Below are 27,953 nucleotides of genomic sequence, written 5' to 3'. Positions count from 1 at the left end.
GCAACCTACCCCACACTATACCCAGTGTACCCCCCCACAACCTACCCCACACTATACCCAGTGTACCCCCCGCAACCTACCCCACACTATACCCAGTGTACCCACTCCCCGCAACCTACCCCACACTATACCCAGTGTACCTCCCCCGCAACCTACCCCACACTATACCCAGTGTACCCCCCGCAACCTACCCCACACTATACCCAGTGTACCCCGCCCCCGCAACCTACCCCACACTATACCCAGTGTACCGCCACGCAACCTACCCCATACTATACCCAGTGTACCCCCCCGCAACCTACCCCACACTATATCCAGTGTAAACCCCACACTATACCCAGTGTACCCCCCCACAATCTACCCCACACTATACCCAGTGTACCCCGCCCCCCCAACCTACCCCACACTATACCCAGTGTACCCCCGCAACCTACCCCGCACTATACCCAGTGTACCCCCCCGCAACCTACCCCACACTATACCCAGTGTACCCCGCCCCCCCAACCTACCCCACACTATACCCAGTGTACCCCCGCAACCTACCCCGCACTATACCCAGTGTAGCCCCCCGCAACCTACCCCACACTATACCCAGTGTACCCCCGCAACCTACCCCACACTATACCGAGTGTACCCCCCCGCAACCTACCCCACTATACCCAGTGTACCCCCCCGCAACCTACCCCACACTATACCCAGTGTACCCCCCAGCAACCTACCCCACACTATACCCAGTGTACCCCCCGCAACCTACCCCGCACTATACCCAGTGTACCCCCCCTCAACCTACCCCACACTATACCCAGTGCACCCCCCAGCAACCTACCCCACACTATACCCAGTGAAACGCCCCGCAACCTACCCCAACTATAACCAGTGTACCCCCCGCAACCTACCCCGCACTATACCCAGTGTACCCCCGCAACCTACCCCACACTATATCCAGTGTACCCCCCCGCAACCTACCCCACACTATACCCAGTGTACCCCCGCAACCTACCCCACATTATATCCAGTGTACCCCCCCGCAACCTACCCCACACTATACCCAGTGTACCCCGCCCCCGCAACCTACCTCACACTATACCCAGTGTACCCCCCGCAACCTACCCCGCACTATACCCAGTGAACCCCCCCGCAACCTACGCCACACTATACCCAGTGTACCCCCCGCAATCTACCCCGCACTATACCCAGTTTTCCCCCTGCAACCTACCCCACACTATACCCAGTGTACCCCGCCCCCGCAACCTACCCCACACTATACCCAGTGTACCCCCCCGCAACCTACCCCACACTATACCCAGTGTACCGCCCCGCAATCTACCCCGCACTATACCCAGTGTACCCCCCGCAACTTACCCCACACTATACCCAGTGTACCGCCCCGCAACCTACCCCACACTATACCCAGTGTACCGCCCCTCAATCTACCCCGCACTATACCCAGTGTACCCCCCCGCAACCTACCCCACTATACCCAGTGTACCCCCACGCAACCTACCCCACACTATACCCAGTGTACCCCCCAGCAACCTACCCCGCACTATACCCAGTGTACCCCCCAGCAACCTACCCCGCACTATACCCAGTGTTACGCCCCGCAACCTACCCCACATTATACCCAGTGTACCCCCCCACACTATACCCAGTGTACCCCCCCGCAACCTACCCCACTATACCCAGTGTACCCCCACGCAACCTACCCCACACTATACCCAGTGTACCCCCACGCAACCTACCCCACACTATACCCAGTGTACCCCCCAGCAACCTACCCCGCACTATACCCAGTGTTACGCCCCGCAACCTACCCCACATTATACCCAGTGTACCCCCCACACTATACCCAGTGTACCCCCCTGCAACCTACCCCACACTATACCCAGTGTACCCCCCCGCAACCTACCCCACACTAAACCCAGTGTACCCCCGCAACCTACCCCACACTATATCCAGTGTACCCCCCTGCAACCTACCCCACACTATACCCAGTGTACCCCCCGCAACCTACCCCGCACTATACCCAGTGTACCCCCCGCAACCTACCCCACACTATACCCAGTGTACCTCCCGTCACACTGCCCCCTTACACACCCAGCTGCACCCCTACCCACTGCCCCCCTTACTCACCCAGCTGCACCCCTACCCACTGCCCCCCCTTACTAACCCACCTGCACCCTAACACACTGCCCCCCCCCGTATATGTATCTGTGTGTATGTATAATTATATATTTAATGGTATGATTTAAAGAAGAAACCTCATACACATTTTATTGGATCCACATTAAAGACCCCCCTTGTTTCATAATACATTAATTAATAATAATTATAATATAATACATTAATAACAATAATATAATACAGCAATAATATAATACATTAATAATAATATACATTAATAATAATATAATACAATACATTAATAATGATACAATACATTAATAATAATAATATAATACAATACATTAATAATGATACAATGCATTAATAATAATAACATAATACATTAATAATAATATAATAAATTCATTGAAGTGATATTGATAATTATTTGAAAAGAAAAATGTTTTTCCCATGGGACGGTCACAAAGGCATATGAAGACGTGAAGACTCTGACTTTGCCGAGCGATGATGTCACCAAGCTGTGCAGATACTGGCTGTGCCTAGTGATGATGTCACCAAGCTGTGCAGACACTGGCTGTGCCTAGTGATGATGTCACCAAGCTGTGCAGATACTGGCTGTAATGTCATACAGCGAGTGACCCGCGTCCAGACTCCGCTCTCTTTTTATTCTTTATCAGCATTTCTTTAGATTTCTGAATGTGTTTCTTTTTATTCTGTACTCCGGCATCTCTGTAAAGTCTCCGGGCGCTGGGATTTCAGCAGGTATTCCTTTCTTATTTGGTTACAGCGAGTGAGAGTGGTTACTCCGCTAGCATGGAGTTCGCCGGCGGATCGAGTGCTTCAGCTCTCCAGCGTGAAGAACTTCAACACCTGGAGGAAGAGGTGAGACAGAGAGATCTACAACTTAACGACCTTAAAGGAGAACTTGAGAAAGAGACGGCTGCTTATGAGCGAGTAAGTAGAGAGCGCTTCCAGAGATTTCCATATAATAAATTCATTGTACAGCGCTATGGAATATGAGGGCGCTATGCAAACCAATAAATAATAGTAGTAGCTGATAAAATGGGTTAATTCCGGTATACGTTCAAATCCTTCTTTCAATGTCTGGTCCCTTCTGCAGAACCTCCTCTATTTCTATGACCTTTCGACCTTGAGTAATGGCGCAGAATATGTCGCTGATTTGTTTTTTTTTTGTGTGTTTTATTTTATTAGGAGAGTTTCCGGTTTATTTGCAATGTTTATTACTTTCTGTGAAAAAGTCATTTCTCTGTTTTTTAAATAACTTTGTTTTTGAGTTATTTATTTAACCCCTTAAGGACAATGGGCGATCCCTAAACCCATTGAAAACAATGCATTTTGACCCCGTACATGTACAGGCTTTGTCATTAAGGGGTTAAATACATCTGAAAATGATTCATTTCCTCCTCGATTGTTTTTCTGCGTTATACAAATTATCCCAGTGTCACCGGCCACGCTGTATCTTATTTATGACACATGTCTTTATCAAATATAATATAAAATACAGGGTTTGTCCATCGGGGGCCACAAAACGGCACCATGAAATATAGGGCTGGGATTACATTGTTTCCGGGGCCAGTCCGGCCCTGTATGTTATGTGTTGGCAACATGAAATAATTAACAAAAAGGCAAAGTTTTTCCTCCCCGATACTTCGTTTCAAATACTTTACTTAATAAACGGAATGTATTTTTGTAATTTCAGGTCAGGCGTCAGAATCGAGAAAGTTTTACTAAATTCACGAAGCTCAGACGTGAGGTTGCTCCGGTGGGGTGTTTGGGTTTTTTTTTGAGGGGGAGGGGTGCGGAAGGAAATTCTCTCTCGTTCTCGAAGTCTCCCCACCTTTTCCATCGTCCTCTTTTTGCCGCAGCTCGGCTTCTTCATTTGCCGCCTCTTCTCCGTCCGCTTCTCCTCGGTACCGGCACCGTTGGCCGGGCCTCTCGGAGAACTTTTGGCCCCTTTGGCAGAAGTCATCCGGGAGGCCTGATCGACGGAGATAAAATAGGCGAGTGCCGAGGCAGAGCTGCGGGAGAGGAGATGGACGCACGCAATCAGACAGCTGAGGTAGGGTGAGTGAGAGAGTGCGCGGGTCTTTACATTTTAAAGCAGGGGGTCCAGCGTGCGGCCCTCCAGCTGCTGCAGGACTACATCTCCCATAATGCTCTTTCAGCTAAGGGGCTGGCTGAGAAGTATGGGAGATGTAGTCCTGCAGCAGCTGGAGGGCCGCAGGTTGGACGCCCCTGCTTTAAAGGGTAGAGGACATGGGACGTTCCAAATATAGGATGCGCCCCGGGGGCCAAATACTTTAGGTAAATGGTAAATGTGCAAAAACCTTTAAATAATATCATATGAGCTAAAATGATAAGTAGGGGCAGCGACTATTAGATTTTTAACTTGTTTTATTTTGCAGAATAACAGCCGATGCGTTACTTTATTGTCTTTATTGTTATTTAATCGGTGATGGAAAAACCTTCTTAATTTCATAAATTCCACTTTTTTGTATCGTCATTAAACATTACAAAGTAAAAATACGCAAATAAAAGCAGAGCGCCCAACCTAAAAAAAAAAGCCTAAAAGGGACACAGAATTCAGATTCCTGGGCTGCTGCCACAATAACAATAGTAATGATAAGAAAGGAAAATATAAGCCTCAGCTTATATTTTGAAACAGAAAGACCGACGGCTGGATGAAGTCGCCGAGCTCAAGAGACAGATCGACTCCCAGACGGAATCGTACGGATCCGTCCTCTCCGAAAAGGATTCGGAGCTTCAGCGATGTCAGGGCGCCGTTAACGTAAGAGTAATAACCATTCTAGAAAGAACGTTTCGGGGAAAGTTTTTGGATAATTTCCTTATCTTTTCACCCAAAATGTTTATGGTAAAAATGCCATTTGTACGATAATGTTATTAAAAGACCCAGATTTCAAAGCTGGCGAAACTCACCGGATTCCGGTAAAATTTCCCAGACAAATCTCGTGTTTTTTGCGTATTTCTCCCAAATAACCTCAGCGATGGGGTTTCCGCGACGTTACGCCAAAAATGCGGCAGCTGCAGAAGTCTGCGAGTGGGAGATCTGCAGTTCAGGTAAGGGGGTGGGGGGGTGGAGGGTTTGAGCGTGTGTGTGTATGTGTGATTAATGGAATGAATGAGTATTTAAATGTTTGTGAATGAGTGTGTGTGTGTGATAGCATGGATGTGTAAGGGGGGTGGGGGTTGTAGCATGGCATAGGGAGGCTGTAATCACACTTCTAACATCCCCAGGTTCCAGCATGTACTGGCTGCCTTGGCTTGATAGGAGTGTGATTGCTGTTAGCAGTATATATATATATATATATATATATATATATATATCTCCAAAAATGCATTTTAACCCCCTATATGCCACTCAGCCCCATGATGTGCCGTTTAACCCCCTATATGCCAGAGTGGCATATAGGGGTATAAGGCATATCATGGGGCAGAGGGGCATATAGGGGGTTAAAAGGCATATCATGATGCAGAGGAGCATATAGGGGGTTAAAAGGCATATCATGGGGCACAGTGGCATATAGGAGGGTATAAGACATTTCTGGAGGCAGAGTGGCATATAGAGGGTTAAAAGGCACATCATGGGGCAGAGTGGCAAATAGGGGGGTATAAGGCTTTTCTGGGGGCAGAGTGGCAAGCCTGGGGGCAGATGTGCATAACTGGTTGGCAAATAAAAGGAAATAAAAAATATATTTTTCTCAATCATAGCTTTTATTAAATATGAAAATTAGTTTACATGAATTAATATTTACTGGTAAAACTTTTTTCCTTTAGGGTAGTCTTATATTCAGGCTTTTTGTTTTTTTCCTAAATTAATATTTTAATTTTGGGGGGTCGTCTTATAATCAGGGTCGTCTTATAATCGAGCAAATGCGGTATATATCATATACATCATATATATCAACCATTTTTCCTCCCTTTGATGAAACTTTTTTGGACCTTAGACAAGGAACATAATCGCATGAAACAGCTTCAGTCGAGAGAGCGGAATCTGCAAAGCCGGCTGGAAAGAGCAGAGACGAGCGAGACGCGCGGACAGCAACCACCTGCGAAAAAAGAGAGAACTCGAGGCGTCCCGGCAAAAACTAAGGGAATATGAACTGGTGAGCCTGCTAGTCTATCACTTACTGAATGATATATATATATACACGTGTGTGTGTGACTAGTAACGGAAATCAGTGCAGAATATTTATACAATACAGTGTATCAGATGAGAGCAGTATACACACAGAATGACCTAGAGCTGATTCTCATAGGGTATATAAGGGGTTAAGAAGTATCTGAGATGGATTAAGGAGCATAATTGCTAAGTTATGGGAAATCTTTGGGAGGTCCGGAGTTTGCGATGACGAGATCACGAAAGCGTTACTATTCCCGGCCCCGGTACTTATCACATAGCCGAGAAACCCCATCTGAAAACAGCCTGCGTTTTCCTTGTAAAATCCGCTAATGGCATCTGAACGTTCTAACGAAACAGGCGCAGTCAGAGAGGGAGACGATACGGCGGAGATTCCTCCAAATATTCTGCTGCTGCATCCAGAAGCGATGAGAACTCCGAGAGAGGAACGGAATGGCTGGAGTGGAAGCCGGCCGGTAACTTCTCACTCACACTCAAATTTCTGCACCGTAATCTCCGCAACTCAATCCTGTCTATAAACAGAACGCGCTCATCTAAAACGATATACGGAGTTATACGGAGATATACGGAGTTAATGCTGGAGAGCGACTGGAGTGGGATTATAGATCGGCTTCTTTCACTCTTTCAGTATTAGATTTGTTTAATCGTCTCGTATTCAGTGACAGATTTTGGTCAAATGGTGCAAAAAAGTCCTTTTCTTCTGAAACTCGCGCCATGCATTGTAATCCTTAGCCGGTATTTTACTATTACATTTGAACGGCTTTTTGATACAGTTTTTAGACGTGTTTCCTACTCCCGGGGGTAGGTGGTATTTCATTTGTTTAATTTAATTTAATTTACTATTTATTTAATACGGTTTTGTGTGTTTTCTAGGCAGACTTTGTGACCTTGGCCAGCTCCTGCGCATATTTCAGTTCTGTTGCTGTGTGCTGCTGGGAGGCGGTTCCAGTCACCTACCACCCTCTCAAAGCACAGAAACGATGGCGGCTTTTCTGTATTCAACTTCTGCCGCCATATGCACTGTAATGTATATATGTAAATAACCCCCCCAATAGCTCGTCTTTTTATTGTGTAACTCCTCGTGCACTAGAAGCCTTTGATCAATGTATTCGAAGCGAATGTCAGCAAAATAGTCCCAGTAACCGATCACAGCACAGATATCGACATGGTTTAGCCGGGGAAATAATACCGGAGCTGTGGCTTAGGTCTCACGGGTCTCTCTGTGATTTAGGATTTGCTCAGACATAGTCGAGACTGACACAAAACCCGAACTCGGGTCATTCAGAGACCCCCAGGGAACATGAAGCAGCCTGGACTCCCCCCTGACAGCTGACTTCAGTCTGATCTGATGTAACAGCTTCTGGCATGAAAGCCGGAAAGCTGTTACATTTTAAACTGCCCGATTGCGCAATGGGGCAGTTTAAAATGCCCAATTGGGCATTCCCTTCCGGGTTGCGTCACTGCTGACGTAACCCGGAAGTTCATCGGAGGACAGGATATCCACTGCAGGGTCTGTCCTCCGATGAGGCACAGAGACGCTGCGATCTCTATGCACATCTGTGAGGACCTGCATAGAGATCACAGTGTGATCATTGCAGGGCGATTGCGGGGAGGGGAGTGAGAAACCATGTATGTCACCCCCCTCCTGTGCTGAAAAACGAAACTGACAAAAAAAAAAACGGTTATTCATTTAAAAAAAATAATAATAAAAAATCATTATAATAATAATAAAAAAAATAAAGTGAGATAAGTGATGTCATTGTGACATCACTGGCATTAATAACATGTTAAAGAGGTCCCTAAGAGGACCTCTAACCATTTAAAATATATACCGTATTGGCCCGAATATAGGCCGCACTTTTTTCCCCCACTTTAAGTCTTTAAAGTGGGGGTGCGGCCTATATTCGGGGTCTAGCGCCCGACACCCGGGACAAGCAGTCCCGGGCGCCGGGCAGGCAGCGGGGTTAGGATACAGATCCCCCGCAGCGGTGCAGGGGACCTGCATCCTACTCTCTGATACGCTCAGACAGCCTCCCGTGCCAGCACTTCTCACGGGGGGGGGTGCCGGCACGGGAGGTTGTCTAAGCGTCCGCACGATACCCCCCCGACTTACCAGAGAAGACTCCCGGGTGTCTTGCGGGACTGGCGGAAGACATCTACGCAATACGCGTATACAACTTCCGGTGCTGGCACTTCCGCTGAGTGCCGGCACCGGGAGTTGTATACGCGATTTGCATAGATGTCCCCCTCCGGCCCCGCAAGACACCCGGGAGTCTGCTCTGGTAAGTCGAGGGGGGGACAGAGTGGCAGCGTATCTCGGGGGGGGGCAGAGTGACAGCGTATCTCGGGGGGGCAGAGTGGCAGCGTATCTCGGGGGGGGCAGAGTGGCAGCATATCTCGGGGGGGAGGACAGAGTGGCAGCGTATCTCGGGGGGAGGGGACAGAGTGGCAGCATATCTCGGGGGGGGAGAGGACAGAGTGGCAGCGTATCTCGGGGGAGGGAGGACAGAGTGGCAGCGTATCTCGGGGGGGGAGGACAGAGTGGCAGCGTATTTCGGGGGAGGGAGCACAGAGTGGCAGCGTATCTCGGGGGGGGAGAGGACAGAGTGGCAGCGTATCTCGGGGGAGGGAGGACAGAGTGGCAGCGTATCTCGGGGGGGAGAGGACAGAGTGGCAGCGTATCTCGGGGGGGGGGACAGAGTGGCAGCGTATCTCGGGGGGGGAGAGGACAGAGTGGCAGCGTATCTCGGGGGGGGAGAGGACAGAGTGGCAGCGTATCTCGGGGGAGGGAGGACAGAGTGGCAGCATATCTCGGGGGGGGAGGACAGAGTGGCAGCATATCTCGGGGGGGAGGATAGAGTGGCAGCATATCTCGGGGGGGGACACAGTGGCAGCATGTTTTTTTGGTGCTTTTTTTTAAAGAAAAAACGTTTTCTTTAAAAAAGCACCAAACTTTTAGGGTGCGGCCTATATACGGGGGCGGCCTATATCCGAGCCAATACGGTATATATATATATATATAAAAATAAAAAAACATGAAAAAGCTAATAATAATAAGAAAATTAAAAAAAAAACCTTACATCCCATTGCCCTAGCACAACATCTACCCAGTGTAACCCTCCTGCCCCCATTCACAACCCCCAAACCCGTTAAGTCATACGCATAAAAATTCTACAAAAAATTTACACCTTATAGTATGTTCCCTATAAGTGCTGGGAAAGCATGGAAAAAATCTACATAAATTAGGTATTTCTGAAATCAGGACACCTGAATTGATAAACTTGGAGGGGATTTTCCATCACTTTACCTAATTTTGTAAGGATTCAGAGCAGTGGCGACTCTAGAAACAATATATAGGGGGGGGCACACAAGATACCACAGTCAAACTGGGGGGGCATTTCCACCATTAAATCATACCACTGAAAAAACACACACACATATATATATATATATATATATATATATATATATATATATATATACCGTATTTATCGGCGTATAACACGCACTGGCGTATAACACGCACCCCCATTTTAACAAGGAAATTTGAGTAAGAAAAAATAATTTTAACTTGGAAGCTATGAACTTAATGTTGGAATAATATTTATTACATTATAACATTTATTATAACATTTATACCACTTATAAGGCAAATATGAAAGAAAAAGCACCTCTTTGAACAAAAAAACTGAACAATAAAAACTTCATCAGAATCACTGCTATCTGGGAAACCACACACACACACACACAGTAAGACACACAGTAAGACACACAGTAAGACACACACACACTCAGACACACACACACAGTAAGACACACTCAGACACACACGCTAAAACACACACAGTAAGACACACACAGTAAGACACACACTCAGACACACTCACACTCAGACACACTCACTCAGACACACACACTAAGACATACACAGTAAGACACACACACACTCAGACACACACACTAAGACATACACAGTAAGACACACACACACTCAGACACACACACACACACTAAGGCATACACACACACTAAGACACACACTTAGACACAGACACAGACTCAGAGACACACACAAACACACTCAGACACACACACTCAGACACACACTCCCTAACCCCCCTTCTCAGGATCTCCCCTCTCCCTCCCTAACCTCCCTTCTCAGGATCTCCTCTCATTCCCTAACCCCCCTTCTCAGGATCTCCCCTCTCCTTCCCTAATCCCCCTTCTCAGGATCTCCCCTCTCTCTCCCTAACCCCCCCCCCGGTCACTTACCTTCAACTCCTGTGTTGGAAGCGCGAGGCGTTTGTCTCGGGTGCCGGCGCTTCACTGCTGAGCGCCGGCACCCGAGACAAACGCCTCACGCTTCCGACACAGGAGTTGAAGCGCTGAGGCAGGCGGCGCTGAGGCAGGCAGGCGGCAGGCGGCGGCAGGCGGCGCTGAGGCAGGCAGGCAGGCAGGCAGGCGGCGGCGGCAGGCGGGGCTGAGGCAGGCAGGCAGGCGGCGGCGGCGGCCACCAGCAGAGGAGTCCTGGATTTCTGTCAGTCAGGGGGGCCCGAGAGTTGCCGAGCGGTCGTCTTCAGCAACCGCTCTGCACCCCGGTAGTTCCGCCACTGGCTCTAGGATTTATCGGCGTATAACACGCAGGTAGGATTTCAGCTTCAAATTTTAGTTAAAAAAGTGCGTGTTATACGCTGATAAATACGGTATATATATTGCCAAAAGTAATGTGCTATTGAATGATACTTTTGTTATTGGCCAATACAATACTTGATCATTCAACATGGGAAGCCTGAAGCCACAATTTAGTACGACTAATCCTTGAAATCCTTTAAACAACACAATACCTTAACTTTTGCACTAAATGATTTCAGGGCCTAATATTAGATATATATATATATATATATATTAATATTAGCCCCAGTTGCCGATATATATATTAATATTAGGCCCTGCTACCGATATATATATATAAATATATATATAAATATTAGACCCTGCTGCCGATAGCAGGTATAGATCAACACATTAACACACAAACCCAGCTTTGCATGTATAGATCAATTGAAATTCACTTGTGATCTCAGCACCGAAGGTATATATCAAATAAACAGAATCAGACATACAAATCCTGTATTTGCAGGTATACAATAATAATATATGAAACGTAGCATCGCAGGTATAGATCAAATAAATACATGGAAACAGCATTCAGGTATTAATCAACTGAACAAGACATACAAACCCTGTATTTGCAGGTATACATAAATAATGTATGGAAACATAGCATAGCAGATATGGATCTACAGAAGAACACACAGAAACCCAGCTTTGCAGGTATAGATCAATTGGAATTCACATAAAAACACAGCATTAAAGGTATATTTAAAACCCGCTAAATTACAGGGATAGATCACAGGTTGCACACCCAGATAACACATACGATTTGCCATCTTTGTCCCATATACACCCTGCCTGTGCCGTCTTGGTCCCCAAGGCTCAAACATCCTGCTAGTGCCATCTTTGCCCTTCCACAATTATACATCTATGATACGCACAATCACAGTAACTCATGCTCTCCCTCATTCAGACAGTTCATCCACATATTAACGCATGCTCTCCCTCATTCAGACAATTCATCCACATATTAACGCATGCTCTCCCTCATTCAGACAAGTCATCCATTTTAAGAAACTACACCCCTTGGAGCTTCAAATGAGGGGTTACATGTATTTCTAGGACAAAAGTTGAGTGCACAAATAATGATGGAATATGTCGCTTTGGCTAGAAAATATGTTTTTTCTAACCATAACGACATGTTCATTTGTGTCTTGCGCACTCCAGGTTTGTACTAGAAACACATACAGCCCCTCATTAGATGCGCCAAGGCGTGTAGTTCTTGCAAATGTGTACTTTTTGTGCCATAATTTAACTTCCTACGTGAGCAGTAATGCCACGTCAAGGCTTCAACCCTAATTACTGATCATTCACACGCCTTTCATATCTCCATTCACTCACAGAAGCACACACCATACTTTCCATACATTCACTCACAGAAGCACACACCATTCTTTCCATACATTCACTCACAGAAGCACACACCATTCTTTCCATACATTCACTCACAGAAGCACACACCATTCTTTCCATACATTCACTCACAGAAGCACACACCATTCTTTCCATACATTCACTCACAGAAGCACACACCATTCTTTCCCCTTACAATCCCAAAGAAATGATGGTAAAGGGAGAAAAAAAAAATCACTTTTACAGCAAAAATAAGTCTTGCAGTAAAAATGCAAGGCGCTGCAGGGATGAGATGGTTACTCACGTACCGCACAGGCTAAATGGCTGATTTTAATAATATTTGCAGTTCATCAGGATTTCAAAAATTTGCTTCCCTCAACCGTTGGCTAAATTTAACCCCATGATCAAAGGGATCGTGGGATTAAAAATTAGTATCGGCCATTTTTAAAAAGGGAATGTGACTTTTCATAGCTATATGATCGCTGTGGTAACATTGGCTACCACGATGATCATTTAGCTAGAATACTTAAACTTTTTTTTTTTTTTTTTTAAGTTAAACTACTTTATGTTTAAATAATTTAATTTGGGGGTCTCTAGGCAATTTTGATCTTTTTTTATCTGCCTTTAGAGACCCCCAAATCATTTTTTTTTACATTTTTATTTTTTAACTTAGTATTTTTTATTCTTATTTATTATTCTACATATTTTTTATTTATATTTTACAAGCTATATACCATTCGAAAGGTGAGGTAATTACCTTTCCAACGGTATATGTTGTAGCGGCTTAGATGCCTGAGATACAGGCATCTAAGCAGCATGCCCCCATACCTCTTTAACTGACAACTGTCAGTTGTTAATAAAGTTGCGCGGTGACGTCTTCGCGTCATTACGCGAGACGTCACCGGCCGGATCGGGTGGCCCCGGTGATGCCCTTCAGTTTGAGGGGCAGATCGCCGGGGTAGGGGGTGATGGAGGTCCACAGACCTCCATCAAGGTAGGGTAGTGCTAGTGACGGCATGGTGCCGTCGTTAGCACCTGACTGTGACTGCTAGCGACGGCACCATGCCGTCGTTAGCAGTCAAGGGGTTAAAGTCCCATTGCGGGACTGTCCTGGGTGACTCCAAATTCGGTGGGGGGGGGGGGGCAACAGGGGGGGCAAGGAATATCCTAGGGGGGGCAATTGCCCCCCCTTGCCCCCCTGTAGCGACGCCACTGTAACAGAGGTCAGTCTATATGATCATAGATGTAAAGCTGTGTTTTACAGAGTTCACACACACACAATTCACAAGGATCTTTCCTGTTATTTTCCCTTTCTAGTTCTATACACTCGCACTCACGTTAAAGAAATAGTATATACATCATTAACACACAGTGGTGCATGCACACAAACACATTCTCACGCTTAACCCTTTCCTCACTAACGTATGCTCACGCGCTAATACACACAAACACACTCTCGCACATAAAACGTCCTGATAAGACAAAACCTAATCTTAACCCCTTCGTTCCCCTATAGACGTACCGGGACGTCCAAAAAACGCCCACAAAGAAACCCCTATGGACGTCCCGGTACGTCCAGCCCTTCGTGCAGCGTCAGGGACGCATCCCTGCCGCTGCACGGGAGACCAGGCTGTCGTTTGACAGCCTGGACTCCCCACTGACAGCAGAAGCCGGCTATATCCTGCGGGGATATCCTGCCCTCCGATGAGGCACAGAGACGCTGCGATCTCTATGCAGGTCTGTGGGGACCTGCATAGAGATCACAGTGTGATCGGTGCAGGGGGATCGCGGGGAGGGGAGTGAGAAACCATCTCTCTCACTCCCCCTCCCGTCCTGTAACAGAAAAGCTGGAAAAAAAAGTTAATTAATTTAAAAAATAATATTAAAAAAATCATTAAAATAATAATATAAATAATACACAAAAAAATTATAATGTGAGCTGTGATGTCATTGTGACATCACTGGCATGTTCAGGAGGTCCCTAGGAGGACCTCTTACCATTACTGTGTAAAAAATATATAAAAAATACAAAAAAATGAAAAAAATATTAAAATAAAAAAAATTAATAAAAAATATATAAAAAAAGATAATAAAAAAATTCTTAAAAAAACCTTACATCCCATAGCCCCCGTTCACAACCGCCAAACCAGTTAAGCCATAGGCATAAAAATTATACAAAATTGTACACCTAATAGTATGCTCCCTGGTGCTGGGAAAGTCTGGAAAATCTATATAAATTAGGTATTTCTGAAATCAGGACACCTGAATTGATAAACTTGGAGGGGATTTTCCATCACTTTACCTAATTTTGTGAGGATTCAGAGGGAAAATGTAAAAAAAAATTAGTTTATTTTTCTAATCTTCGCTAATTTTTACTAAATTTCTCATTCTAAATTTGCAGCTAATCATCCAACTATGGTATCAAACGAAAGCTCTATCTCTCCTTGAAAAAACAATATATAGTTTACATGGGTGCACTATTCACAGGAAAAGAGAATAATCGCTAAACTGACATACCCCAAAAGTGGCAAAATTGCTCTGGGCTTTGAGGTACCAAAACCCCCTGGGATTGAAGGGGTTAATAATTACTTTTATTATTTTGAATAATAAATAAATAATATAATACGTTAATAATAAATAACCCCTAAGTAAACTCTTGTCAGCTACGAGTCCTAAGACAATCATCAGACCGGCAGGCAGCCAGGCACTAGCAGTAGAAATACAATTTATTTTAAATTATTTAATTGATTATTATTAGTTAAAAATATCCATCATTTTTAATGTTATTCTTTAATGTATAAATATTAGGCTATTCTTAAATAATAATTAATTATAATTAATGATTGGGTTATATACATTTATAGATTAAGTTTAAGGGTAAATTAATCTTTAATAGGTGATATTAAAGAATTTATTTTATTAATTATCTGTATTCATTATTTTATTTATTTATTATTTCACACCTCTTGGGTGCTGTTCCCTGGCAGTGTATTTTTTTGGGGGGGGGCTGCACGGTGTAGGAAATCCAACTGCTTTGGAGTTAGGATCTAAAATTAGAAGTGTGATGAGACGTTTACGCGCAAACGGTAAGTATATTTTCCTTTCAACCTACCCACCCATCCCTCCGCCTTTATCTTGGTCTCCGTTTGGCGTTTATTTACAGCGATATGCTGCCACCTAGTGGTAAATGAGGGATTGTCGAAAGCGATCACGTGGAGGTGAGGGAGGCAAAAGTATTAAGGTTTCCCGCGGGCGGTCTTTTGATATTCCTAAATAGCCAATCGGTGTCTGAGGCACGCTTGGAAGCTTCTCCAGCCAACCAACGAGAAGCATATATTAAAAAAGCAACGCCCCCTTGAGGCAGCATGGTGCGGTTCCCCATCAGGTCCGTCGAGTACGCATAAAAGAAAGCGGGCCGGCCGTAGGCGAGTATTGTGCTGTGGAGCTTGTGGAGTAAACGCTATCATGTCTGGCCGTGGCAAAGGAGGTAAGGGACTCGGGAAAGGTGGCGCGAAGAGGCACAGGAAGGTGCTTCGGGATAACATCCAGGGAATCACCAAACCTGCTATCCGCCGTTTGGCTCGCAGAGGAGGTGTAAAGCGTATCTCTGGGTTGATCTATGAGGAGACCCGTGGTGTGCTCAAAGTGTTTTTGGAGAATGTGATTCGTGACGCAGTCACTTATACGGAGCATGCCAAGAGAAAAACCGTTACCGCTATGGACGTGGTGTATGCCTTGAAACGCCAAGGCCGTACTCTGTACGGTTTCGGAGGTTAAGCTTGTTGACTCGTGACCCTGAAACATCCAACGGCTCTTTTCAGAGCCACCCACACACTCTCTTAGGCTATGATCATGTTGTCCCCGTGTCTGCCCGCGGTTTTCTATGCACGCCTTGAAATAACCAGCTTAACGGTGGCTGGGTCTGGCTATAGATTGTGCTACTGGCAGGATCGGAGTGCTGGGCCCGTTTGCCGAGCATGTGATGGGATCAGCAGCTGGTGTCCTCCAAAGGCTGGCCCAGGGCTGGCTTGAAGGGGGGCCGGCCCAGGGTTATTAGGTTCCGTCTGTGGTGTAGTTCTCTTAATTCTGTATGTCTCTGTGACGGGACCGACCTGTACCCCGACTGGGTACTCCCGCCTAATGTTGCTTCCTCCTGCCGGGACACCAACAATTAACCCCTTCAGCGCCAGGCAGAACCAGCGTTGTAGATAGAAGGGGGGGCTTCGCTGCACCGGAGCTACCTTGGCACTGTGGCTAGCCGAAGCTTAGCTACACAGCGTGGTTATTGTCCTGAAAAGGACAATACAGGATCATATCAGCCCACCCCAAGCATCAGGCAACACTCATGTTGAGGTGAAAACAGGAACTCTCTTTATTACAAACACACAGAACTTATATACAATCTCCATTCACTGTGCACCGAACCCAACCCCCAATCCTATCAGCCACATCCCATCACAAATCCCATCAGCCACATCCCCTCACAAATCCCATCAGTATACAGGGGATGTATCAGGTGAGGGGATGTATCAGGTGAGGGGATTAAGGGATACAATGGGTTCCCCCACCTGTGTTATCCCCCCCTGTAGTGCGGGTGCCGTCTGGGCAGATAGGGCTGTGCTGGCTTATTAAGAGCCCCAGCCGGATTATAGGATCGTCTCTTTGAAGGCTGGAGCTGCAGCCACATTCAAACCGGGTACACATAAATATAATAATAATAACAGTGAAGATCAGACAGGGTTCGTCACATTAATGTGACGGATCGTCCTGTGCCCCAGACTGGACACATCCGCCTGTCAGCTCCTTCCCTCTACCAGTCAGCGGACACGCTGTGGCTCTCCGAAGAAAGCAGTCACAGACCAGCACTTCCCTCAATCATGAGACAGAACTTCATGCTTTGAGGTTAAAACAGAACTCCCTTTATTACAAACACACAGAACTTATATACAATCTCCATTCACTGTGCACCGAACCCAACCCCCAATCCTATCAGCCACATCCCATCACAAATCCCATCAGCCACATCCCCTCACAAATCCCATCAGTATACAGGGGATGTATCAGGTGAGGGGATTAAGGGATACAATGGGTTCCCCCACCTGTGTTATCCCCCCCTGTAGTGCGGGTGCCGTCTGGGCAGATAGGGCTGTGCTGGCTTATTAAGAGCCCCAGCCGGATTATAGGATCGTCTCTTTGAAGGCTGGAGCTGCAGCCACATTCAAACCGGGTACACATAAATATAATAATAATAACAGTGAAGATCAGACAGGGTTCGTCACATTACTCCCCTCTTGTGCAAACGTCCGGCAGACACAGCCAGATCCCTAACGGATCGGCTTGGGGATGACCGGGCCTCTACTGTCTCTAGTCCTGCGGGGTAGGGAGAGTGGGCGTGCGGCCTCTGGGGCACCCTGGCAGCCCCATGTCAGTCACCCAGGCTCCTAGGCCTGGCCCGTAGTCAAAGGGTAAGAGGCCAGCCCAGAAGCCTCTCCAATGGGCAGCCCTCTTTAGTCTCCTCTGCAGGCATGGGAGACCTTTCTCTAGGGCTTCCTTTCCCCTCTGGGCCCTCAGCCCAGACTCGGCTCCCTCCCAACCTGATGGAACCCTCCCATGGTTACCCTGACTACGGGCTAAGTCCGCTCCACATTCCCCCACCCAAACAACAAGAGCCCACTCCAAAGCAGCAGCAGTTTCACTTACCCTTACCTGGCTCTCCGAGCTAGGGCTCGTTTTGCCCACTGGACCATGCCGCTGGGGAGGAGTGCCGGTTGCCCTTCCTCCCATAATTGGTGACGGCCGCTGGGGAGGGTCGCCGCCTGCGCCCCCTCCCGGATGCTCGTGTTGGGGAGAGCCAGATAATGGGGGTGTAAGCAGTGCAGGGCAGAGGTCAGCGACTCTCTGCCCGGTTGCCAGTGCTTCTGCTGGTGCAGGGAATGGTGCTGGGCAGAGAACAGCGTCACTCTGCCCTGTGGCTAGCTCTTCCGCTGGTGGTTCCCTGCTAGCAGGTGGGGACCCTTCGCTGTGGGGCGGGCAGAGACCAGCAGCACTCTGCCCTGTTGCCGGCGTTTCAGTCAGCGCGAGGATTGCTGGTGCAGGACAGATGTCAGCGACTCTCTCTCCGGGTGTCAGCACTGCTGGTTGGTCCTCGTTAGCCGGCAGGAACACTGTGCTGGGGGATGAGCAGAGGCCAGCAGCACTCTGCCCCGTGGCCGGCTCTTCTGTCGGTCTGGCATTTTGCGGTGCTGGGCAGAGGATCGCGTCGCCCTGCCCTGGTGGGTCCCTGCTAGCAGGCAGGGACCTTTCCTTTTCGTGAGGGCAGAGGCCAGCGGCACTCTGCCCCGGTGCCGGCGCTTCAGCCGGAGTAGGAGGGGCGCATGGTGCTGGGCAGAGAACAGCGTCCCTCTGCCCTGTTGCCGGCGTTTCAGCCAGTGCGAGGATTGCTGGTGCAGGACAGAGGTCAGCGACTCTCTCTCCGGGTGCCAGCACTTCTGGTTGGTCCTCGTTAGCCGGCGGGAACACTGTGCTGGGGGATGAGCAGAGGCCAGCAGCACTCTGCCCCGTGGCCGGCTCTTCTGCCAGTCTGGCATTTTGCAGTGCTGGGCAGAGGATCGCGTCGCACTGCCCTGGTGGGTCCCTGCTAGCAGGCAGGGACCTTTCACTGTGGGGCGGGCAGAGGCCAGCGGCACTCTGCCCCGGTGCCGGCGCTTCAGCCGGAGTAGGAGGGGCGCATGGTGCTGGGCAGAGAAAAGCGTCTCTCTGCCCTGTTGTTGGCGCTTCTGCCGCCTCTAGTGGGAACCCATAGACCGCTGCCTCAAATTCCGGCGACTGCATGCGGTCCATAATCACCCGGAAGACTTCCTCCCAAAAGTGATTGCCCACTTTCACCTCTTCGGGCTCTGGCTGCAATACCAGGGGCAGAGTGGCTGAACCTTCAAGTCCGGAGGCTTGCCAATTACAGTGAGCGGCCTCCGGAGCTCGCTCTGTGACATCTGTCGGCTCACACTGCAGGGCGTAGCTCCCCTCGAACAGCGCCAAGTATTCTGCCTCGAGGCACCATTCTCTGTCTACTAGTCTCTCAAGGTCTTGGCTGAGTTCACTTGTTGCAGTGGGCGGCAGGGCTCTCCGGCGCTTGTCACTAATGTCCCACCATCGGTCCATGTTGCCATTGCCAAAGACACCCCTTTCCTCGAATGCCTCCCACAACAGGCCAGGCCCGCCAACATCCATCCCTTCCGGAGAATGGGGCTTTCTGGATTTTCGCTGCGGGCATCGGGCTTCCCAGTATATGGCTCGGTACTCCTCTTCGAGCCCAATCTCCTGTCGGACCAGCCTCTCTAGCTCTGCAACCTCACCTGGAGATGCAGGTCCCCCGAACAAGTAGAGCCTCCCATTCACCTGGTCCCTGATTCGTTGTTCTAGGGTGGGCAGATGTGTACCTTGGTGGGCGCTCCACTTTTCTAGGGCCGCTCTCCATCTCACGAGCCGGGCTCCGGTCCGTCTCTCAAACTCCCATACTGGAGTCTCCGATTCGAGGGTCTCAACTCCCCTCCAAGTCACCCCGCATCCCGGTGACTGTTCAATCCACTCCATCTGTGGATCCGTTTGGCTCTTCCTCGCCAGGGTATAACTTTGTTCTGCGGCTAGTTGCTTTGGTCCGCTCTGGCCTGGAAGGAGTAGATCCCACCGCTGCCACCAATGTGACGGATCGTCCTGTGCCCCAGACTGGACACATCCGCCTGTCAGCTCCTTCCCTCTACCAGTCAACGGACACGCTGTGGCTCTCCGAAGAAAGCAGTCACAGACCAGCACTTCCCTCAATCATGAGACAGAACTTCATGCTTTGAGGTTAAAACAGAACTCCCTTTATTACAAACACACAGAACTTATATACAATCTCCATTCACTGTGCACCGAACCCAACCCCCAATCCTATCAGCCACATCCCATCACAAATCCCATCAGCCACATCCCCTCACAAATCCCATCAGTATACAGGGGATGTATCAGGTGAGGGGATTAAGGGATACAATGGGTTCCCCCACCTGTGTTATCCCCCCCTGTAGTGCGGGTGCCGTCTGGGCAGATAGGGCTGTGCTGGCTTATTAAGAGCCCCAGCCGGATTATAGGATCGTCTCTTTGAAGGCTGGAGCTGCAGCCACATTCAAACCGGGTACACATAAATATATTAATAATAATAACAGTGAAGATCAGACAGGGTTCGTCACAGTCTCAGTATGTGTGTGATTTTTATTATGACTTTGTCGTCCCCTCATGTCTTATCCTGTCCGTGTGCCACATGTCCTACCCACGACACTACCGAGTCACGTCGTATTGGGGTAAGACTCGGCGCTGCCCTTTTCAGGGCGGTAGAGCGCTGTATTGCTATACTTCCGTATACTACAGCGCCACCGAGGTTTCTGAAGAGCTGTGTCCTCTGCTAGGATCACGCATTTTCCTTTTCAGGACAATAAACCCACGATGTAGCTCAGCTTCGGCTAGCCGCAGTGGTAAAGCAGCCCCTTCTCTCTGCAAAGCTAGTTCTGTCTGGCGGTGAGGGGGTTAATCCCTTGGGTCCTAGCAGGAGAAATCAGCGATTAGCTGGAATACCCAGTCGGGATACAGGTCGTTGCCATCACAGAAGCTCCTTCGCCTTGGGCTTCTCTTCCCAGGCAGTCTGGTCGATGGGCACAACACCCCAGCTAACCTGGAGAGCTAACAGTCCGACAAAAGGGCTAGATCATTCACATAGCTCTGAGACAGACCATGTAGGTGGCTCTCAAAAGAGCCTTTGTTTAAAAATAGAGAACAAAGAGAACTTTACTTGGCGCTGGTGTACTTGGTAACAGCCTTGGTGCCCTCTGACACAGCGTGCTTGGCCAGCTCTCCAGGAAGGAGGAGGCGTACAGCAGTCTGAATCTCCCGAGAAGTGATAGTGGAGCGCTTGTTGTAATGGGCTAAGCGTGAAGCTTCCCCGGCAATGCGCTCAAAGATATCGTTGACAAACGAGTTCATGATGCCCATGGCCTTGGAGGAAATGCCAGTGTCTGGATGCACCTGCTTCAGTACCTTGTACACATAGATCGCGTAGCTTTCTTTTCTGCTCTTCTTGCGCTTCTTCCCATCTTTTTTCTGAGTCTTCGTAACAGCTTTCTTAGAGCCTTTCTTCGGAGCAGGCGCAGATTTCGCTGGATCAGGCATCGCGTCTGCTTTCCTTTCAACACGCAACGCAGGAGAAAGTGATGAACACTGAAGCTTTGCTGCGCTGGGCCCTTCCCTTTATAGGCACCGCATGCAAATAAGGCCGTTCTGCTGTCTCGCGTCCGATTCGATGAGGTTGTCACGTGTGCAGATGCGGCCGCCCATGAACCGCAGTGCCTACACCGATTGGTGTCTCAGACTATGTCCACCCGATTGGATGTTTTGAAAAGGAACCAATCAGTGACGAATAGCGTCACGGGGGGAAGCTACAAATAGCTGGGTAAGTGTGCGGCGGTTCATTTTTAACGTGTTTCTTCGTCGGTTATCAGGGTAGGTTTTTCTCGAGAGATAGCATGTCTGGCAGAGGTAAACAAGGTGGAAAAGTTCGTGCTAAGGCGAAGACACGTTCTTCCCGTGCCGGTCTGCAGTTCCCTGTCGGCCGTGTGCATAGGCTTCTTCGCAAGGGTAATTATGCCGAGAGAGTAGGAGCCGGCGCACCCGTGTATCTGGCAGCGGTGTTGGAGTATCTGACTGCTGAGATATTGGAGTTGGCTGGTAACGCTGCACGCGATAACAAAAAGACCCGTATCATTCCTCGCCACCTGCAACTTGCCGTTCGTAACGACGAGGAGCTCAATAAGTTGCTCGGAGGGGTCACCATTGCTCAGGGAGGTGTTCTACCCAACATCCAGGCGGTGCTCTTGCCCAAGAAGACAGAGAGCCACAAGCCTGCCAAGAGCAAGTGAGCGCGGTAATCGGTAACCGCAGGGCAATTAGCCAACACCACCAAAGGCTCTTTTCAGAGCCACCCATAATCTCTGGAACAAGCTAAATCTGTCTTGCTATAAATTTGCTGCAAACTAAAGGCAACTGCTTTCCACTGCAGTTTTTCAGCCCGATGTTTAGTTGCTGAGCTTCACGGTGGCTAAACACCATTCATACAAACTACATCATACACCATACCCCGTTTCAGGGCTAAAATTCGAGGCAAAGCTGCCAGCACTTACACGGATAAATATGCTTCTCAAGAAAGGTGGGTGGGCAAGTGCTACCACACGGTGGCAGCATTGCATAAGAAATTGTGGTTTACCGCAAATTAATGTGGCAGAAGCCGGGGAATCCCTCAGCTGTGTGATGATCGTGTAGCTGGCAATGGTCTGGGGAGCGTATTAATGAATTTGATAATCACTGAGAGAGAGCTGTGAGTAGCTCCACTGTAGACATCTCCCTTGCCTCTGAAAGCTTAATTGCTAAGAAGAGATTAACCCTTCCTGTACCCCAAAGTAGTGATGCGATGTTCGGATCAGTAAAGTGAATCGGATCATTTCGAGTCGGTCATTGAAATGATCCGAATCTTCGGATCACTCAGTGTGACTCATAGGAGTAACTGTTTCCCCAGTCCCTCCCTGAAACTAACGTTTGGCCCCGCCCCTTTCATTAGCGTCAATGATCCCGCCTGGCTGCCTACTCTAGCGATGTCACTGAAGGCAGAGAATCGTTCAGAGATTCGAACCATGCAGAGAATATCACTGACACCACACTTTTATAAATAAATACATTAATAATCTTCACTGCCCCCAGGATATAGATTCCTCTTAGATTACCCACCTCAAGATTGCTTTTAGATTGCTTTACCTCTAACTGCACCTTTAGTTAACTTTATTAAATTAACCCTCAGTCCTCAGCATTAAATTAACCCTAAACACCCCCTTAACCATTACTGCCCCTAAATTAACCCTAAAGACCCCCATTAACCATAACTGCCCCGGCGCGGCTATCGAACCCACGCCGGCTGTCCCGCGGTCCATCCCGGGGGAAGCTTCAACCTACTGCCGCTTGGCTCCCCTTCCCGTCCTACCTCATCCATGTATCACCTGCTCTACCCATGGACTTCGGCTCTCGTAGCCCAGACACCCTCGCAGAGACTGGGGATCCCTTGTCACTGGAGCCGCTAGAGAGGTGGCAATCAGGCGGTGCGGCTATCATACAAACGCCGGCTGTCCCGGGGAAACTTCGATTTGCTGCCGCTCGGGGTCCCTACGGATATTGCGGGGCTTGGTTGCCTAAGCGTGGCGCCGGACCGTCTGGGCAGGGAGGGAAGATGTGTGCCTGATTTATGACCTTTTTATCACCTAACCTGTATAGAAGCCTGTGTGTTTCCCCAATAAAGTCTGTTACTTCCCTGGAACGTTAGTTTCGTCTAATGCTTCAGGGACCCGCTGGATCACTAATTGTCCTTTTCAGGACATTTACGGCACTGTACTCAGCTACGCCTCGGCGGGCTGCGGTGCCGTGAAGCTAGGGTCACCGGACCAGCTCGTGAGCCCTGCTCCGCTAGTGTCGGTGTGACGGACCGACCAGGGACCTCAGGTTGTCCCTCTCCGCCAAGAGCAACTTCTCCCTTCAGGACAATAATTCCCCGCAATCTGTAGGCAATATCCCCAAGCAAAGTAAAGGGATATCGCTATCCGGTACCCAAATAACCAGGCAAGACTAGTCTTTAGGTACAAGAAAAGGAATAACTGTTTATTATGGGACAGGTGTCGCTTTTTATAGGTAGGGACACCACGAGGGGGGGGGGAGCAATACAACAGGACACCGGCACCACTAAGTCTGGGAGATAAAGAGCACACATTATCTTTATTAGATTATCTCTCAGACCTTAGTGTGCCGTGTGCAAACTTTTACAAAATAAGGCAATAATATACATTTTTATTACTAACACATTAAAGAGTTTCATGTCACTGGATAACATTATCTGAGGGGTAGGGTGACTCTAGGAACCATCACATTACTCCCCCCCTTTGTTTGCAGTGACAGACCCGGCTAGACCCCAACGGGTCGGCTTAGGGCTGTTTCTTTGGTTAGGTGGCGAACTCCGATTGCCGAGACAACGCGCAAGCATAGTCCTGGAGGTCATCGAGGAGTCGATCTACCATCCTCTGGAACGTCGCCGGAGCGTTCTTCATCCCAAAAGGCATCTGCTTCATAAGGGTTTTTTGCCTTCCTCTGGATCAACACGGTAGGGACACAATATGTATATAGGTTGAACTTGATGGACTTTGGTCTTTTTTCAACCTTATGAACTATGTTACTATGTTACTATGTTATGTTACTACGTGTCAAAAGATTTTTCTGCCGGAGAACAAAATTCAGAACATTATCAGCCTTACCAGCTTGATTCTTTCCAGATGTCTTTCCAGTCTACGGCTTCTCATGTGACTTCTTGGACTGATGGTTTCTACAAGGCCTGCCGTGGCATAGGCGCTTCTGCATATCCGTCCTCTACAATGTCTCATCCTGAAGTCATGGAATCGATCCGTTCCGGCACTTTCAAGGAAGGTCTCTCTTCCTCCCAGCATCCGTTCTTCCCTCAGATGGTGGCTTCAGGCGAAAAGGCTGGGTTCAGGTCTGGTCTGGACCGAGCCCTCTTGGACAGTCGTTTCCACGGGCGCCAGTTTATCCGGTTGTGGAGCTACGATGGACAAAGAATTCCGTCAAGGTTTTTGGTCCAACCACGAGCGCCATCTTCAAATCAATATGCTGGAACTTCGGGTAGTGTGGAAAGCTCTCCTCTCATGGCAGTCCAGGCTATGAGGGAAAGCGGTAAGAATTCTGTCGGACAATCGCACGGTAGTGGCTTTCCTGAACAAACAAGGTGGCACGAGAAGTCTTCAGTTAGGAAGTCTTCGTCAGAAGATCGGGAAGTGGGCTAAATTTTTATCTTTCTCACCTTTCGGCCGTCTTCATCCATGGAAAGGAGAACGTCACTGCAGATTTCCTAAGCAGAACTTCTGTTCTTCAAGGAGAGTGGAGCCTGAGCTATGCGACGTTTCATCAGATCACGAAGATCTGTGGAGTTCCAGAGATCGACCTCATGGCTACTACAGCCAACAAGAAACTCCCTCTGTTTTATTCTCTGTCAGCAGCAGGCCATCCCTTAGCTCTGGATGCCTTTTCTCAGGTTTGGGCCTTCGACCTGGGTTATATCTTGCCCCCTCTTCCTCTCATCGCCTGGGACAGATGCCGGGTGATTCTGATAGCTCCCGACTGGCCCAAAAGGATTTGGTACCCGGAGTTGATTCGTCTGTCCATAGAGAGCCCTCTAAGGTTGGAGATCAAACCAGAGCTGCTCCAGCAGGGGCCTGTCCTCCACCCAAATCCCGCCTGTTTCAGTCTTTCACTTTGGCTCCTGAAAGGGAGACTTTAATTCAGGCAGGTCTGTGAAGAACCATGTCTCATCTTCACTGTTATTATTATTATTATATTTATTTGTAACCTGTTTGAATGTAGCTGCAGCTCCAACCTTCAGAGACAATCCTGTAATCCGGCTGGGGCTCTTAATCAGCCAGCACAGCCCTCTCTGCCCAGGCGGCACCCGCACTACAGGGGGGATAACACAGGTGGGGGAAACCCATTGTATCTCTTAATCTCCTCACCCGATACATCCCCTGGAAATTGATGGGATTTGTGATGGGATGTGGCTGATGGGATTTGTGATGGGATATGGCTGATGGGATTGGGGGTTGGTTTCGGTGCTCATTAAATTGAGATTGTATATAAATTCTGTGTGTAATAAAAGGAGAGTTCTGTTTTAACCTCAAAGCATGAAGTCCTGTCTCATGATTGAGGGAAGTGCTGGTCTGTGACTGCTTTCTTCGGACAGCCACAGCGTGTCCGCTGACTGGGAGAGGGAAGGAGCTGGCGGATGTGTCCAGTCTGGGGCACAGGACGATCCGTCACAAGGTCTCTTTAAAGATGTAGCTGATACCTTGATGAAGAGCCAGAAACAAGTTACCAACCTCGGTTACGACGCCCGCTGATCTCTGCTCTCCTGGCAGCCCCAGCAGCCGGTAATCTATAGGAGGCCTCTTCCCCGAACCACCCCTGGTCCGTGCTCCCACCACCCGTGGGGTATCTCACGGTCAGTCACGGGGAAACTTTGAACTGCTGCCGCTCGGGGTCCCTTCTACCGATCGCCTAACCTTTTGGACAGGATATACTCAGGACCCCAAGCTATCGGCACCCGGGGATTGCCGCCACTCCTTCAGGATCACCCCCGAAAACACCGGTTTAATGTGGTACGGCCATTGCGGGGCTCGGAGGCCCTGATAAGGGCAGCACGAGGCTTAACTAAATAGCAAGACGAGACTCGTAGTGAGGCAAAACGGGGACTCTTTATTTGGGAAACACACGGGCTTATAAACAGGTTAGGTACACCCGCCAGACGTTGCTTCCCTCTGCCCATAGTCACCGGACATACAAGACTTGGATTAACAGGAAATACAGCCTATCAGGAACCTCGTCAGCACTGTAGTATACGGAAGTGTAGCTGTCATGATTAACTCATATAATGTAGTGGATACATGGAAGGATAATCCAGCAGAGGTGGTTAATTCTTTTGTGTTAGCAATGTTGTTCTAAATCAGTTTCTTTGTACATGCCCTCCATATCTGATCTGGCAAGAGGTGTCATCTTCCCAGGACCCCTGTGGTGATTCATGGCCTAACTGATAAGGATCCTTAGTCGTAGGAATTCCATTCCTATCTTAAGTGGAGGGGTTTTCCATCACCTTTACCCCACCATAATTTATTGGCACATCAAAGATGGGAACCAATTCTTGGAAAAGGTGTCATATAATTGGCCATGTGGTCAGAGGGATGTTTTCTTGAAACAGAATCTGATTTAGGGGCAATGCAGCGACCTCAAATGCAACATCATAAAAAACCGTCTGGATTTAAGGAGTTCCCACAGGCCGGCTTATTGAAGAAACTCGTGAGTGAGGGTCCTGTGTTTAAGTCCCATCGTTTTAAGAACTGTTTGCCATTTTGGTTTTCTTTTGTACGTCTTGTTTTTTTGTAATTGTGGCACTGTGTAATCTTTCTCTTTTTGTTATTAAAATATTCATAATCCAAGTCTGTCTTTGGGCACTAGTCAGGGCCGGCCTTAGGGGTGTGCGACCTGTGTGGCCGGGACTTAAATTAAACCAATGTTTTTTTAGTTAGTTTGTTTTTTTTTTTAACTTTATTTAACATCCTCCATGTTAAATACACTTTTTAACTTTATTCAACATATTTAACAACAAAAAAAACCCCCAATGTTTTAATTGTAGTCCTGGGCAGGGGCGCCGAGCGTCGCTTGTGAAGTTTTCAGCAACCGCTCGGTGCCCCTCACTCTCCGTGACTCCGTCCGGTGCCGGCGTTTCATGCTGAGCACCAAAATATGATGTCATATTCCAGCGCTCAGCTGTGAACATGCACCGCGGCAGATGGACGCCTCCCTCTCCCACCGCAGGACTCAACAAGGTAAGTAAGGATAATGAGAAGTAGTGAGATGGGGGGGAGGGGAAGGCAGTGAGATGGGGCGGGGGGGAGGCCGTGAGAAGGGGCAGAGGTGGTAGATAGTGAGAAGGGGCAGAGGT

General features: G+C 48.4%; 3 protein-coding genes across 3 annotated transcripts; 2 read left to right on the top strand and 1 right to left on the bottom strand.

Moving 5' to 3' along the window:
- The first annotated feature begins 15,793 nt into the window (after nt 1-15,793).
- On the top strand, nt 15,794-16,120 carry LOC128469060 (histone H4). The gene has a single exon (XM_053450854.1). The coding sequence runs from the start codon at nt 15,800-15,802 to the stop codon at nt 16,109-16,111; it is 312 nt and encodes a 103-aa protein (XP_053306829.1). The 5' UTR covers nt 15,794-15,799; the 3' UTR covers nt 16,112-16,120.
- A 5,020-nt stretch (nt 16,121-21,140) lies between these two features.
- On the bottom strand, nt 21,141-21,622 carry LOC128468952 (histone H2B 1.1-like). Its single transcript, XM_053450760.1, has one exon. It carries the CDS (start codon nt 21,530-21,532, stop codon nt 21,152-21,154), a length of 381 nt encoding a protein of 126 aa, XP_053306735.1. The 5' UTR covers nt 21,533-21,622; the 3' UTR covers nt 21,141-21,151.
- A 257-nt stretch (nt 21,623-21,879) lies between these two features.
- Nucleotides 21,880-22,278, top strand: LOC128469053 (histone H2A type 2-B-like). The gene has a single exon (XM_053450848.1). It carries the CDS (start codon nt 21,886-21,888, stop codon nt 22,276-22,278), a length of 393 nt encoding a protein of 130 aa, XP_053306823.1. The 5' UTR covers nt 21,880-21,885.
- Nucleotides 22,279-27,953: the final 5,675 nt, after the last annotated feature.

Source organism: Spea bombifrons, chromosome 11 (assembly GCF_027358695.1).
Source record: "Spea bombifrons isolate aSpeBom1 chromosome 11, aSpeBom1.2.pri, whole genome shotgun sequence".
NCBI classification, from domain to species: domain Eukaryota; kingdom Metazoa; phylum Chordata; class Amphibia; order Anura; family Pelobatidae; genus Spea; species Spea bombifrons.
The sequence above is the reverse complement of the archived record's forward strand: the minus strand, read 5'-3'. Positions and strand labels throughout refer to the sequence as shown.

Bases quoted from the DNA above. Each gene is read 5' to 3' on its own strand.
- LOC128468952 (XM_053450760.1), bottom strand. From the start codon at position 21,532: ATGCCTGATCCAGCGAAATCTGCGCCTGCTCCGAAGAAAGGCTCTAAG.
- LOC128469053 (XM_053450848.1), top strand. From the start codon at position 21,886: ATGTCTGGCAGAGGTAAACAAGGTGGAAAAGTTCGTGCTAAGGCGAAG.
- LOC128469060 (XM_053450854.1), top strand. From the start codon at position 15,800: ATGTCTGGCCGTGGCAAAGGAGGTAAGGGACTCGGGAAAGGTGGCGCG.